The sequence below is a fragment of the Phallusia mammillata genome, chromosome 4, assembly GCF_965637545.1.
Source record: "Phallusia mammillata chromosome 4, kaPhaMamm4.hap1.1, whole genome shotgun sequence".
Lineage (NCBI taxonomy): Eukaryota > Metazoa > Chordata > Ascidiacea > Phlebobranchia > Ascidiidae > Phallusia > Phallusia mammillata.
The window spans coordinates 23632272-23648819 of NC_137255.1; the positions used below are offsets into that span (position 1 = coordinate 23632272).

At 35.3% G+C, this 16548-nt stretch overlaps 1 protein-coding gene and 2 long non-coding RNA genes across 5 annotated transcripts; 2 read left to right on the top strand and 1 right to left on the bottom strand.

Moving 5' to 3' along the window:
* Window positions 1-678: 678 nt before the first annotated feature.
* LOC145223859 (uncharacterized) lies at window positions 679-1283 on the top strand (the record flags this gene model as incomplete). Its single annotated transcript, XM_080090262.1, is given in 1 exon segment — window positions 679-1283. A coding segment is annotated over 1 exon segment (248 nt), but the record flags the coding sequence as incomplete, so codon positions are not given.
* Window positions 1284-5427: 4144 nt separating this feature from the next.
* LOC145224934 (uncharacterized) lies at window positions 5428-7579 on the top strand. Of its 2 annotated transcripts, none has more exons than XR_013859765.1 (2): window positions 5428-5753; window positions 7055-7579. It is a non-coding gene; the product is annotated as an uncharacterized LOC145224934 (long non-coding RNA). The 2 variants fall into 2 exon arrangements; XR_013859764.1 differs by lacking the exon at window positions 5428-5753 and adding an exon at window positions 5767-6203.
* A 3766-nt stretch (window positions 7580-11345) lies between these two features.
* On the bottom strand, window positions 11346-13452 carry LOC145225352 (uncharacterized). 2 transcript variants are annotated; one of them, XR_013859869.1, is made up of 2 exons: window positions 13167-13452; window positions 11346-11879 (listed from the first exon to the last, which is right to left on the bottom strand). It is a non-coding gene; the product is annotated as an uncharacterized LOC145225352 (long non-coding RNA). The 2 variants fall into 2 exon arrangements; XR_013859868.1 differs by lacking the exon at window positions 13167-13452 and adding an exon at window positions 12718-13144.
* Window positions 13453-16548: the final 3096 nt, after the last annotated feature.

The following is a 16548-nucleotide window of genomic DNA, read 5'->3' on the forward strand; positions in this document are numbered from 1 at the left end:
CCGAAATCGGTCAACATACGACGGATGTTGGCAAACCATGCAACCACTCACCATCACAGCATTAACTTTTCTGCTGCTCAAGTGATGGTGAAGGAAACTGATTTTCACAAGCGAAGTTTCCTAGAGTCTTGGAATATCCATTCACGCGCCAACACAATGAACGTTAAAACAGATGTTCTAATGCCGATAAATTATCGGTCGCTTTTACACCACTGAGCTTGTTTTATCGCTACGGTGGTGCGAGTTTGCAGCCGCGTGATCTTGTTATCGCTGTTTTACATGTGTGTGTTTTGCATTTTGTCGCTTTAAAAGAAATTTGTCCTGCAAGTTATGTCATTATCCTGATGAAGGCGTCTTGTATAGGACGTCGAAACGTCGATTGTTTACAATAAAACTGCTGGATGAGCAATACTTGGTCATACATTATGCCTGGCAGCAATAGCTTATTTCATGAAAAACATCTAGTTTTAAACTTTTTTGCCTATTTTAAACAGCAACGTAAAGCCTTAATAAAAATATATGTCTATGTTGTAACAAATTACACCTTGCAAATACAACTACAACGAAAAAGAAGGGCGAATGTTTTGGCTTGTAACTGTTCTTCGACCGATCGGCAACTCTTTCCTCGTAATAATCACAAACTGAAGAATTAATAAGATACCCTTCTATGTTTTACAGGTGAAGTACAACTAACACATCATGCAGCTCACAATCACAACAAAGCACCCACAGATAAAAATGTTGTAAAAGAAAACGCTACCAATGATAATATTAGGATGAAAATCTCCCAGAAAACCGAGAATCAAACAGACGACGGTTATGATGTCATTAACACTGTAGTACCTATAGGTGAGGACACATGTCAAACCTACTATAACATCAAGAAGTCAACCGAGTCAAGTCACACCTATGGGAACACTGAATAAGACCATGCCTATCGTAACATTGTAAACATAAATGCGTAAAAAAATCTGTAAACCGTTTATAGATACCACAGTATATTATGTGGGAGATCATTGTTTTTATGGGCCAATGTATTTTGCACTTCGTTAAGGGAAGACAGTTTGTTAATAATAACAATACAAAACATAACGCTTTGCAATGAAAAACAATTGCCATAACGTCATGAACAAAAACCCACTTGTGGTATTGTCGTGATATATGCCTTCCGTTCAGCAGTTATATATGGCATCTGAGCCGCTTATGTTCAGTGTGTGGCTTAACTATGTCCATGATTAGATACGAGGCAAACAAACGTATTTAAGTGGGATGAACCACATAATCCACCCATGCAGGCAAATCACAGCAATGCAATCAATTTATTGAGGCGTTAAGGGATTTCAGTTTATCAATAATAACAATGCAAAACATATACGCTTTGCAATATACAATGCCATCATCATACCAATGTGTCTGGGGCTCACGGTAATTAATTTTAGGGATTAGGTACTAATATATCTATATTTCTGTTCTACTAACATACGTTTACATGTTCAGATTGTTTACTAATCATTATCAAAGTGCATATTATTTGTACTTTAGTAAAATTGTTGAGTTGTCTTTCAAAAACAAATCTTGTATATTAGTAAAATTGTTAAGCAATGATCGGAAGGCTAATCTGTAGAATTACTATTTTACAAAACTACGCATGGCACATGAGTTGCTATGATGCAACAAACTCTACAAACAATGGTAATTTTAATATTTTGATGCCGAAAATATGATAACATTGATGTTCGGGAAATTTGTAAACCTGTGAGAATAGTGTAGAAGCGTATTACCGCAATGACCACAAGTTTAACTGCAACTGTTACCCAAAAATTTGGGTAAATGTGCGAAATGTACTCACGGATTAGCAGCGCCAACGTACGAAGTGAGATACTGGTCGAAAGATAACTTTTGACACTGATCATGTGGCTACATGGCTACGACAGTACATGTAGAAGTTGGTAGCATATTACATAGCATTGAAAAACAACATTGTCACAGGCACATCATACACTAAAAAAACACAAAGTTTCCTTTGGAGCATACATGCTCCACCCACATTGTATGATCATTTAGTTAATAATATTATTTTAGATGATATTCAGACAGTGCAATGACACTTGGAACACAGTCAGTACAGGAAAATAAATAAATAAATAAATTAATAAAAAAGAGTCGAATCCGAGTCCAGCCAGCTTCATATGGAATAGAAAGTGCAAAGGTTAGACCCTGCCAAAGACCTCTGTGCTGCATTATCCTAAATATAATCAGTTATAATCAATTTGTTTTGGTGTGAAAAATTAAACACAACAGACGAGATATTTTAAGACTTCATTTATAGCCTACAAAAAATTGCAAAGGGAGTTTAATTGGCAACGTTGTTTGTTCAACGGCATGTACTAAAAATATCTGTGAAAGGGGTTCTTCGGCATTTCTTTACCCATATTTGGGGCAAAATAGTACGAAAGCAAATTGTGATAAGTCTAATTCTATACAAACAGTCAAGTTAAACTGTTGGTTGATAAGAAAGTCATATCAAAGGGTCGCAAAAGTAAAAATAGTTAGAAGAACCTCTGCGACCAGGTGTCGGGCGTTGGTCATTTGTTTGTTTTTCATAATATCTTAAAAACGAGAGTTTTAACATTGTCAATCGCAGTAAATCTGAGGTAAGTGAGTTAATTTGTATCCAAAAACGTTTATGTCTAATACTACTACATGTCTGTAGCACAAAAATAACACAAAACTTCCTGTCGCGTAACGGCATAAAAAATGTGCAGACGTAGGCTGTCCAATCTTAAGAGTACGTAGTAAAGTGACAAAGTTAAAGTTTTATGTTTTACGTGTTCCGTGTTCATTTTAAAACCACGGTTACGCATTTTTTCTGCAAATTTTCTTGTATGTGGTCAGAGATGAACATCATAGGAACTTAAAACATGAATCTTGTCTGTAAGGTGTATCTTAAAAGTTAGCTCATATGTATTTACTTGAAGAAAAATAAACTGCAAGACCACAAGTCAACTAAAAAGCTTGGGTAACGGTGTCGAATAATTACTGAATGTTGTTGTTTGTGTATTGTAGATCTAAATGACACCTGAGAGATTTAATCACTGATTAGACCAAAAATCAAAATGAAATTTATAGGAATGGTCTTATTTTATGTTGTACCAATTCTCGCAGCAGACACATGGATTCCATTTCAAGGATACGAATATCTCATCGTGTACTGGCCTTATGTCAATTCATATACTAAGGCTAAAACTGGATGTGCAGATAGAAATAGTACAGTTGCAAATGTCAAAACTACTGCAGTTCATAACTTCTTAGTACAAGAAATTAAACCTCGGACAGGTGATTTGGTGTTAAGATATGTCGAAACAAAAGCGTAAGTTTGACGTGAAACCTGTGGTTTGGACTGATTTTTTAGAAAAAAGAAGCATACTGGAATGCTGTGATTATTAAATTAAACATACGAGGGTAGCGTGTTTGTTATTGCAGCACTTGGTTTCACGTGCAAACAAACTTTACAGCAAACACCCGATCCGTCTACTTTTAGGCGCTTAAAACTGTCGAATTCTGGAGAATCCCGGGCCTTTATGCTGTCGTATTATATTCCGTGTTATGGATTCTGCGCTTAAGCGACATGGTATGCTGTAGATCAAAATCCATAGAGAACACAAGTTGTCGCACGCCATAGAAAACACAAGTTGTGGGGATGAAAATGGGGCGAAATTAGCGCGAATTTTGCATTGCGCCTTATGGGGCCGATTTATAAAATGATTAATTTGGATACTTTTGCGGTGTTTGATTTTGCAATTTCTGCAAAATTTTGAATAAAAATATAACTACGCTCAACTTATAATGTTTAAATGGAACTGATGAACATGAAATAGAGTTTAAATCAGGTTTTAGCGGTTAAATTTTCCAGTAGATATACATGTAGCCTACTTAAGTCCCGAAAGATACAAAAGTTGTGATGTATATTCATCTAAAATTGGAATAAATAGTTCGACTATGTTCCTCCAAGGTCAGAAAAGTCATGACGTAATAGTGACGTCATCGTTCATTTACTGGATTTTGACGCTTTTAGCATATACTGAATTTTGAAAGCTTTTGGCAGTACCTTTAAAGGTGTTGTACAATCTTTCCCTCTGTTTTTAATTTTTTTGAAAGATATTTGACACTTTTGGTGATAAAAATATTTATTGCATCAATTAAGGACTATATACCATGTTGAATATGTGTACTGTCATATGCAACACAACCACAAGAAAAAATGCAATATAAACAAATACAACTAACATTGATGCATGAAACAACCAATATCAACAAAATTGTTAAATCTTCTTAAATCTATTCACCTGTACAACATAAAAAGTATCGTGGGAAATTTTGCATCCAAAGTGGCACTTTTTTCATTTATTTCAGTTTCAGCTGATACTTCCCACAATACATGTTGTGTGAGGATATCACAAAAAAATCCAAAAAAATTCATTAAGGGCATAAAATAACATGCAAGAATTATTAGCAATTTTCAATATTGGTGATTCAATAAAATCAAAAAAGTCAAAACTTAAGAGACACACAGCACAGTATGACATGTTTTTTTGAAGCTTCATAAACTCAAACACAGTAGTTACATGAAGTCCAATAGATCCTGTGTCAGCCTACTAAATGTCACAAAATTACATTTAAATCAATGAATGTTATTTGCCTTTCCATCTTGTTATGCATTACTATTTTATGTCATTAATTGTGTCTGTTTTATTCAAAGTTGTTGCAAAATAAAACATTGGCATTTATGTTTTCCATTTTCTGAGTCTATATGCCTGTTGTTGGTATTGCAAGCCAGGAGCCATGCCAAACAGCAACTTCTTACATTGGTTTGGTGTGATGGGACACTAGATAATTCTTCTTCAGTAAAGATACTTTGAAATGAATGGCTTGTTCATTTAAAAGCCCAGCCATCCACCAGTTTCTTCATTATATTGGTATAATTTTATTTTAAGCTGCAAGTTTATATTTACACACTTAGTTCATCTTATCATAGAACTTTTAAATGTATTGCAAATTTCTGTAGGCTTGCACTTTTTCCAGCAGCAAAAAAATAAGTATAACCCAAATAAAGACTTTAAAAAGTATATCTTTGATAAACAAACTGCTTCGGTTAACACTTAATATTTCTAAGTTTTTCAAATATCTGTACAGTCAACATTTTTTATTACTAAAAACGGCCAGGACCATTTATATTTACTACATTTTATTATCACAATTACTTATCATAAAGATTACTTTCACAAATTTGCTAGAAAACGATGCAGAAAAACATTTTTTGACAAACTAGTGCCAATAAAACTGCTTTCCTGCAAACAATGCGCGTTGCCTAGCAACCAATGACGTCATTTTTACGTCACGCAAAAAATTTTTTGTTAGCAAGACAATTTAGAAATAAAAAATATTTAGTCGTTAAGGCAGTTTATTGAAAAAAACACCAAAAACCCTATCCTTTGCGTTGTTAAAAGCGTGCAAAGTCGCCCCATTTCACGCTCCATGAATTCTCGTGCGACAACTTGTGTTTGATAGATAGACTTTGCTGTAGATATTACGAACAGCTTTGGGGGTTACCCTATGTGTTGTTTTCGTCGGTTGTGGCTGTTTGTTGACAAATTAAATCAGCTGAACTGAACCTTACAGTGCGGTAGAAAAATGGAATTTAGAACACTGGCTTCAATATACGGAATTTTTTTTCTAAAAATTGGTGGTAACTGGTAAGTTTAACATAATTAAGTATTTTGTGAAAAATAGCAAACCATTTTAATATAGGAGAGACATATCACATATTTGTCTGACCTGAGCACATTAACTGGGTTCACACACAGGAAGTAGATTTTGACTGAAGCAGCATAGTTTTACGAGTTTGTCAGCCTTGAAAGTGACAAGCATCTGTGCCCCTGCAGGGTTCTCGTGTGTATTTGATTTGGACAAAAACATCAAGGTGTTGGAAGTTTTAACTCATATTGGCAACACTTCCATTGATTATAAACAAGGCAGCTACACAGATGGTATATTTTTGATTAAAGAAAGGTCCTAATTGTTTCAGAAAAAATGCAACCCGGACAAATCTGGAAATGTTTGGGCTGGTGGTGAAAATTTGAATGTTGAAACCCATACAGGACAAATGACAGAGAGTCAGATTTGGTGAACCACTGATTTATTATGTGAGTAAACAGTTGATGTAAAGAACTTAAGACAGATTAATATAGCATTCATGACTTTGATATTTGGTATAGAAGTGTTTTACACACCTTAGAAACTATTACCTGAAAGACTAAGGTAGCATGTCTAGCTTTATGTTCTGATTTCATTTGGTTTTCCTCCAGCACGTATATTAATGACTAGTAAAAACACTAAAATTGGTTGAAAATTGTTTGCGATTTTGAATATATACTGTATGTTTTGTTTAGTTAATAGTGAGTTGAAACTTATTATTATATTGTGCAATTGCAGTTGAAGCTATGGGTGAATCCTCCACTGCACCATACAAACTCTTATTGTTTGCCACTTGGGTGTCATTTGACAACAATTGCAGTGTTGGATTTCCCGACTAAAAACAATTTAAAGCATGCTTTTTGTGTTTAAAATAAGCGAATGGCACAAAGCCTATAGACTTAAGAGTAGACCAGGTAGATATGTATACAATGAGTACAAAATAGCCTGCATTGTTTAATATAAATAACTGTGTTTGTTTAAATTAATATTGCACCATTGCTACTGAGATAAGCTCTACTTTCAAAGTTAGATCAGATATCTTCAATTGTTGACAACATTTTTGGTGCAAAATTGTGCAGATAGTTTAGTTGGCAACTCCACTATTTTTATATGATGACCATTACATAGCAGTACTGTCATATAGTCATTTGATGGTAGCATAAAAAGCCTTTTTAGCAACTAACAATTTGGTTATCAAGTAAAGATTGTGAAAAAACAGTTGCATTTAATTAACTCCAAAGTTTAAAAACTAGATTTGTATGGTGTTTAATTATTTCATTAAATTTGTGTTTTATTACAGGGCAAGGCAAGAAGATGTTACTCTTAAAATCTGGAAAAGTTAGATGCAAGGGAAGGATATGTGTACTATTTGAACCTTTAACCTTTACATGGCTATAGATTGCATGCAATCTACTTTCTGTATTTCACATACAGCACATTACCCAAGATATGACCAAAGGTTCAACATAATAAGGAAATCTGTCTATTCGAGTTATTGTGTGATGTTTAGATTGATATATATATGTCCCAATCTAGTTGTTAATTTGTGTTGCTTTTTGTTCTTATTTTAATGCAAATTGTATTGTTGATTTTTTTGTTACACTGCGTTCTTAGTCTGCAATTTTATCCACATTTAATACTGAGTAAAAATCCATAAGCACTTCCAAATGTTGAACCAGAATTATTTCACTGGGTGTGAGGTATTTTACTGCATTATTACTGAGATACATTTGTGGCGCTTTTCATTCTGAGTTTATTCAAAAGGTACAAAGTTAAGCTGCACGGAATTGGATCAATGGCTTGAATAAAGAATGTATAATCCGTGTTTCATTTCTATTGACTTTTTGAGGAAAGTTTACTCCAGAAAAACAACAGGCGCAATGGGTTACCCTGTTAGTAATAGCAAATTTATAGTCAAGAGATAGGGGACAGTTCAGGAAGCGTAAACTTGCTAGAAATGAAAGCATATCAACGTTCTGTTGTTTCAGCTTTTGTTAAAAAACTTAATCACGTCACGATCCTTGACCCGTTAGTTTGAAACTTTGTGTTGTAAGCAAGCTTTATTGCGTCACTATCTATTGTTTCATATCAATTAGAAAACAATGACTATTCTTTTGTGCTAAACGATACAGGGATTTACCTATTTCAGGTTTTTTCACATACCTTGGAAGAAATTGAGCATACAAAAGTTGTGTGTCCAATACAACTAATTCAACATTAAGTTTCGCTTATCCTATAAAAAGCAAAAAAATACAGTTTATACTTTGTTTTTGTCTTCGGTATAGCTTACGACGATGTAGTAGTTTCTTGAGTATCACATGACTACCGGTATGCATAAGGTCGCTAAAAGATTAAACAAACCTTTAGTCTTCAAATCTCATGTAACAAATGCCGACATGTTCAAAGAAACATAAAATAGTTTAAAGGCTGTCTAAAACTTTTTGTGTGATACTGGCGTTCGTGCTCCAAGTCGTAAAACAAAATGGCCTGCGAAACTAGCAATATCAGTCACAAGCGACAATTCAAACGGCTTGTTTGAAAACCGATTGGCCTATGAAAACCGAATGATTTTGTCTCAAGCCGTTTGTGTTTAATGGCCGACAGTCTTAATCGCTGTGCGACATTATTGTATGGTGTTGCGGTCATGCCCTTCGCGGAATGATGATGTACGCGTCTTATTTTCGTTTTGCTTATGGCAACAAGCTGAAACTTTGCAAGGTGTTACAGTTTACAATTCCACGTTGGCCTGTGAAAACCGTTTGCGTTTGCCTTAAACCGTTTGTCATCTGGAACCTGTATAGGCTACATTGGTCGACCTCGCAGAAAATATTTTTAAAGCGGTCATGCCCTGCGTTCGCTTATGATGCACGCCTCTCATTTTCGATTTTATTATCAGATTTAAACGATATTTTGCATGCCTTTGCTGGATATAATTTGAAGTTGACCTGTGAAAACCGTTTGTGTTTACCTTAAACCGTTTGTCATCTGGAGCCTGTAGTGTATAGGCTACATTGGTCGAGCGTGCGAAAATCATTTTTAAAGCGGTCATGCCCTGCGTTCGCTTATGATGCACGCCTCTCATTTACGAGGTTACGATTAGATTTAAACGATATTTTGTATGCCTTTGCTGGATGTATTTTAGAGTTGACCTGTGGAAACCGTTTGCGTTTACCTTAAACCGTTTGTCATCTGGAGCCTGTATAGGCTACATTGGTCGAGCGTGCAAAAATCATTTTTAAAGCGGTCATGCCCTGCGTTCGCTTATGATGCACGCCTCTCATTTTCGAGGTTATGATTAGATTTAAACGATATTTTGTATGCCTTTGCTGGATGTATTTTAGAGTTGACCTGTGAAAACGGTTTGCGTTTACCTTAATCCGTTTGTCATCTGGAGCCTGTATAGTCTACATTGGTCGACCGCGCAAAAAATCAATTTTAAAGCGGTTATGCCATGCCATGTAATATATGATGTACGGTTCTCATTTTCGATGTTATATTCAGATTTTAACAATATTTTGCAAGCGTTTACTGGATGTATTTTGGGGTTGACGTTTGAAAACGGTTGCATATACCTCAAGCCATTAGTGGTCTAAGACACGTTAAAGCCTGTACTAATGAAAATGATGAAACACCAAGTGCACAGTGAGGACAGCACTTTATTGATGGAAAAAGATGTAGCATCTCATAAACCCAATTTCCACACTATCGTTTAAATCTAAACACAACCTCATAAATGAGAGGCGTACATCATAAGCGAACGCAGGGCATAACCGCTTTAATAATGATTTTTTTTTGCGCGGTCGACCAATGTAGCCTATACTAGCTCCAGATTTTAAACGGTTTAAGATAAACACAAACCGTTTTCACAGGTCAACTTTAAAATACATCCAGTAAAGGCATACAAAATATCGTTTAAATCTAATCATAACCTTGAAAATGAGGGGCGTGCATCATAAGCGAACGCAGGGCAGAAACGCTTTAAAAATGATTTTTTTGCGCGGTCGACCAATGTAGACTATACAGACTCCAGATGACAAACGGTTTAAGATAAACACAAACGGTTTTCACAGGTCCACTCTAAAATACACCCAGTAAAGGCATACAAAATATCGTTCAAATCTTATCATAACATTGAAAATGAGAGGCGTGCATCATAAGCGAACGCAGGGCATGACCGCTTTAAAAATGATTTTTTTGCGCGGTCGACCAATGTAGACTATACAGACTCCAGATGACAAACGGTTTAAGGTAAACGCAAACAGTTTTCACAGGTCAACTCTAAAATACACCCAGCAAAGGCATACAAAATATCTTTTAAATATAATGATAACCTTGAAAATGAGGGGCGTGCATCATAAGCGAACGCAGGGCAGAAACGCTTTAAAAATGATTTTTGCGCGCTCAACACATATACCATTTACAGGCTCCAGATGACAAACGGTTTATGGTAAACACAAACGGTTTTGACAGGTCAACTTTTAAATACATCCAGCAAAGGCATACAAAATATCGTTTAAATCTGATAATAAAATCGAAAATGAGAGGCGTGCATCATAAGCGAACGCAGGGCATGGCCGCTTTAAAAATATTTTCTGCGCGGTCGACCAATGTAGCCTATACACTACAGGCTCCAGATGACAAACGGTTTAAGGCAAACGCAAACGATTTTCACAGGCCAACGTGGAATTGTAAACTGTAGCAGCTTGCAAAGTTTCAGCTTGTTGCCATGAGCAAAACGAAAATAAGACGCGCACATCATCTGGCCGCGAAGGGCATGACCGTCACACCATACAATAATGTCGCACAGCGATTAAGACTGTCGGCCATTAAACACAAACGGCTTGAGACAAAATCATTCGGTTTTCATAGGCCAAACGATTTGCAAACGAGCCTTTTGAATAGTCCCTTGTGACTGATATTGCTAGTTTTCCCAGGCTATTATATTTTACGACTTGGAGCACGAACGCCAGTATCACACAAAAAGTTTTAGACAGCCTTAAACTATTTTATGTTTCTTTGAACATGTCGGCATTTGTTAAGTGAGATTTGAAGACCAAAAGTTTGTTTAATCTTTTAGCGACCTTATGCATACCGGTAGTCATGTGATACTCAAGAAACTGCTACATCGTCGTAAGCTACCGAAGACAAAAACAAACTATAAACTGTATTTTTTTGCTTTTTATAGGATAAGCGCAACTTAATGTTGAATTAGTTGTATTGGACACACAACTTTCGTATGCTCAATTTCTTCCAAGGTATGTCAAAAAAAAAACTGAAATAGGTAAATCCCTGCATCGTTTAGCACTAAAGAATAGTCATTGTTTTCTAATTGATATGAAACAATAGATAGTGACGCAATAAAGCTTGCTTACAACACAAAGTTTCAAACTAACGGGTCAAGGATCGTGACGTGATTAAGTTTTTTAACAAAAGCTAAAACAACAGGACGTTGATATGCTTTCATTTCTAGCAAGTTTACGCTTCCTGAATTGTCCCCTATCTCTTGACTATAAATTTACTATTTCTACCAGGGTAACCCATTGCGCCTGTTGTTTTTCTGGAGTAAACTTTCCTCAAAAAGTCAATAGAAATGAAACACGGATTATACATTCTTTATTCAAGCCATTGACCCAATTCCGTGCAGCTTAACTTTGTACCTTTTGAATAAACTCAGAATGAAAAGCGCCACAAATGTATCTCAGTAATAATGCAGTAAAATACCTCACACCCAGTGAAATAATTCTGGTTCAACATTTGGAAGTGCTTATGGATTTTTACTCAGTATTAAATGTGGATAAAAAATGTACACTAAAAACGCAGTGTAACAAAAACAACAACAGCAATTCAATTTGCATTACAATAAGAACAAAAAGCAACACAAATTAACAACTAGATTGGGACATATATATATCAAACTAAATATCACACAACAATTGGAATAGATAGATTTGCTTATTATGTTGAACCTTTGGTCATATCTTGGGTAATGTGCTGTATGTGAAATACAGAAAGTAGATTGCATGCAATCTATAGCCATGTAAAGGTTAAAGGTTCAAATAGTACACATATCCTTCCCTTGCATCTAACTTTTCCAGATTTTAAGGGTAAAATCTTCTTGCCTTGCCCTGTAATAAAACACAATTTTAATGAAATAATTAAACACCATACAATCTAGTTTTTAAACTTTGGGGTTAATTAAATGCAACTGTTTTTTCACAATCTTTACTTGATAACCAAATTGTTAGTTGCTAAAAAGGCTTTTTATGCTACCATCAACTGATTACATGACAGTACTGCTATGTAATGGTAATCATACAAAAATAGTGGAGCTGCCAACTAAACTATCTGCACAATTTTGCACCAAAAATGTTGTTAACAATTGAAGATATCTGATCTAACTTTGAAAGTAGAGCTTATCTCAGTAGCAATGGTGCAATATTAACTTAAACAAACACAGTTATTTATATTAAACAATGCAGGCTATTTTGTACTCATTGTATACATATCTACCTGGTCTACTCTTAAGTCTATAGGCTTTGTGCCATTCGCTTATTTTAAACACAAAAAGCATGCTTTAAATTGTTTTTAGTCGGGAAATCCAACACTGCAATTGTTGTCAAATGACACCCAAGTGGCAAACCATAAGATGAGTTTGTATGGTGCTTTGGAGGATTCACTCATAGCTTCAACTGCAATTGCACAATATAATAATAAGTTTCAACTCACTACTAACTAAACAAAACATACAGTATATATTTTCAACCAATTTTAGTGTTTTTACCAGTCATTAATATTACAAGTGCTGAAGGAAACCAAATGAAATCAGTCATTAAAACTAGGCATGCTACCTCAGTCTTTCAGGTAATAGTTTCTAAGGTGTGTAAAACACTTCTATACCAAATATCAAAGTCATGAATGCTATATTAATCTGCCTTAAGTTCTTTACATCAACTGTTTACTCACACAATCATCTGTGGTTCACCAAATCTGACTCTCTGTCATTTGTCCTGTACAGGTTTCAACATTCAAATTTTCACCACCAGCCCAAACATTTCCAGATTTGTCCGGGTTGCATTTTTTCTGAAACAATTAGGACCTTTCTTTAATCAAAAATATACCATCTGTGTAGCTGCATTGATTATAATCAATGGAAGTTTTGCCTATGTGAGTTAAAACTTCCAACACCTTGATGTTTTTGTCCAAATCAAATACACACGAGAACCCTGCAGGGGCACAGATGCTTGTCACTTTCAAGGCTGACAAACTCGTAAAACTATGCTGCCTCAGTCAAAATCTACTTCCTGTGTGTGAACCCAGTTAATGTCCTCAGGTCAGACAAATATGTGATATGTCTCTCCTATATTAAAATGGTTTGCTATTTTTCACAAAATACTTGATTAAGTTAAACTTACCACCAATTTTTAGGAAAAAAATTCCGTATATTGAAGCCAGTGTTCTAAATTCCATTTTTCTACCGCACTGTAAGGTTCAGTTCAGCTGATTTAATTTGTCAACAAACAGCCACAACCGACGAAAACAACACATAGGGTAACCCCCTAAGCTGTTCGTAATATCCATAGCATACCATGTCGCTTAAAGCGCAGAATCCATAACACGGAATATAATACGACAGCATAAAGGCCCGGGATTCTCCAGAATTCGACAGTTTTAAGCGCCTGAAAGTAGACGGATCGGGTGTTTAAGGACTATACTCGTTTTTTATTGGAGCAAAGCGAAAACCAAACGCAGTACACCAGTTTGAATGGACTGACGGAACCAATGTCGATGTAACACAATGGAATGTAAGAGAACCAAATAACAACAATAAAAGTTGTGTAACAATTGGTCGGAGATCACTCTTTGAAGCTTACAAGTGGTTCAATGTTCCATGTTCCTACCGAGCAAGATATATTTGCCAAAGAAATCTACAAGGTATAATATACTCACAAACTTGACAAAACCTTACGACACAGCAGAACATTTGGTTGTTGGAACGCTAAAGACATGGAATAAAAAAAAGTTTCAAAGTCAGAAATAAAAAGCCATAGTAGAAAAAATACCTCAAAAACAAAGTTGCAGTCCACGTTTAGGTACCATTTCACACTTTGTAGTAATGTAGTTCTTCAGGAGTCACCACCAATCAACAACAGTTACTTTTAACAATAAAATAACATCCTTGATTGTGGGTATTATTTGAAGCAAGTTGCTTAAGTCTGCTATATTGCCTATATCCATTTTGATGTTGCATCATAGTTTTGATCATATAGTAGGAATAAATAAAGTCCACATGGCATTTTCGGTTGCAAAAAGTTTTAATACCGTTATTATTTACATAAAAACTATAAACAATATAAAATTCCGAGTTTTCTTTTAGTTCTCAAATACAAAACGTGTCAACATAAAACACTGATTTTAAAGAAGGTCAAATAAAAATTAATATATATTAATAACACATATTCTATTCGTTATCATTGTGCCACTTGTTGCAGCAGAAACCTGGCTTGCATCTAAAGGTTATGAATATGTTATTGTCTATTCGCCACCTGTGGATTCATATGCTGAAGCTGAATCTGGATGTGCTGCGAGAAATGCTACAGTAGCAAATGTGAAAACAACTAAAATTCAAAACTTCTTGATCGAAATAATTGTAAAATTGACAGGTGTGTTTTGACTAAATTATACGCAATATTTTTAAGTTTACTGTTAAATTGTTCCAATTGTTAAACTTTACGCTTTAAGTTGTTCGAAATGGTAAATTTTACACTCGTTGGCTGCAAGTTTTATTTGGATTTGGAAGTATGCTAAATTAAGTAACGAGGCGAAAAAGTGTAGCTTGCATTATTTAAAGTTACCTGTTGAATACGTGCTTGACAGACATACATTACATATGTTGCAAAACACAGGAAAATGCAACGTTATGTTAAAGAAGGAAAATGTGCGATCTGACTCCAAACATAGAAAATTCGGAACGACTCCTCACTAATAACAATTAGAACGTCAAACAAGGTTTATTAAACAAACATGTAAAGCGACAACAAACGTACAGATATAATGTTGGCGGTAACTTCGTTATGTCTAAAGTCTTAGTTCCACGCCTTGGACTAGCAAACGCAAATATATAGTCAAGCGCCAACGTGTCATTGTAACTCGTGGCAAAGGTAGTGGCGATCCGAAACAAAGAAAACAATTATCGTTTCAGAAAACTTCAAGAATAAGGCCTGTAGACTTTAAAAGGAAAGACAAATTGCCTGTCTGATGTGCCGCTAAAATGAAAATACACAAAACTATTTCTACGCATAATAGGTAAACCATACTCAATCTTCATCGGTGCAAAGAGAAACATAACCACGGACGAGTTTCAATGGACAGATGGAACAAGTGTTAATGAGACACATTGGAATGGTGGAGAACCAAACAACAGAGGTGAAAAAGAGCATTGTGTAACGATGAACTGGATAGGTGCAACCGTGGGATACAGGTGGTTTGATGTTCCATGCATTTACGCTGGAAGATACATTTGCCAAAGAAGTTTGCAAGGTAACGCATCAAATAACGTTTGGAGATTAACAACAGTAAAATATGTTTTAACTAATGTCAAAATCAAGAAACGTTTAAGTTTCAAAATAAGTTGGACACTTTAATAATTGCATATGTTGGATCAAACATTTCTTTTGCAGCAAAGACAGACTACACAAAAACAACAGCAACAACCATATTTTCCACAACTGCCAAGATACCAAAAGGTGCCTGTAGGAAATTCAACATGCAAACAATTACCGGACCCTATTTGATACACAAGAAACAAATCCACGAAATTATAATAACTTACGAATGCTTTTGGCACAAGAAAAGTTTTTTTATATTCACTGCTGCCCGAATATGAAATAAGACATTGCGTTATTAAGTAACAGAGAGCAAGGGTAATAGTTTAGTTGTTACATATTACGAGCAATAAAGACGATTTATTACAAAAGTGTAGTGAACTTTAAACAAAGTATAAGAGAGCTTACTTTTTTCACATAACGTTTTTCGCAGATCAAGGAAATAACTCATGGGTGGCTGGTATAGTTGCTCCTATTACTGGTTGTGCTATAGTTTTTACAGCTGCTGCAATGTTTCTTGTTTATAGAAAACACAAACGGTAAAAAAATTTTGTCCCGAACGCTTCGTAAGTGTAATTTTGTCGTTTTAAATTACAGATCCAAAGCACAAACGAAACCGAATGACGAAAACCATGCCAAAATTGGTAATATGGCACTTTTCCGCCGTTCGTTTTATGTATTAATTAAAAGCAATTTAATATCTGTCGAAAATTCTTGTACTTTATGACACTAGTTAACCTACTACCACAAATTGATGTTACAACGTAATTAGAGGTTTTTTGGTCACTGAACTTGCTAGACCTAAAGCTGTTAACTGAAGATTTCCCACTGCCGTCGAGCGCGTTGGAAAGTTCTTTACACCAAACGTCAAAATATATATTTAACATGTGAAATAAAATCATGATAATTTTTTAAGGTGAGACCAACCTTGCCCAACAAGCAAGTTTAAACCAAAACCGAACTCCGCCAGTTGGACACAACGTTTATGAGGACCAACCAACAAAAACGTATGGATCAGTTTACAACGCGGCCTACGGTTTTGTTTCGAACGATGAAACACTGTATGCTACAGCTTATGACAATAATCGGAACGATGGTGAAAGCAAAGTAGTAGAAAACCAACAACAAACATTTCCTTCAGTTGAAAACCAACCGGACATCCAAGAAATGTACACCGCGGTTGTAAAGACCA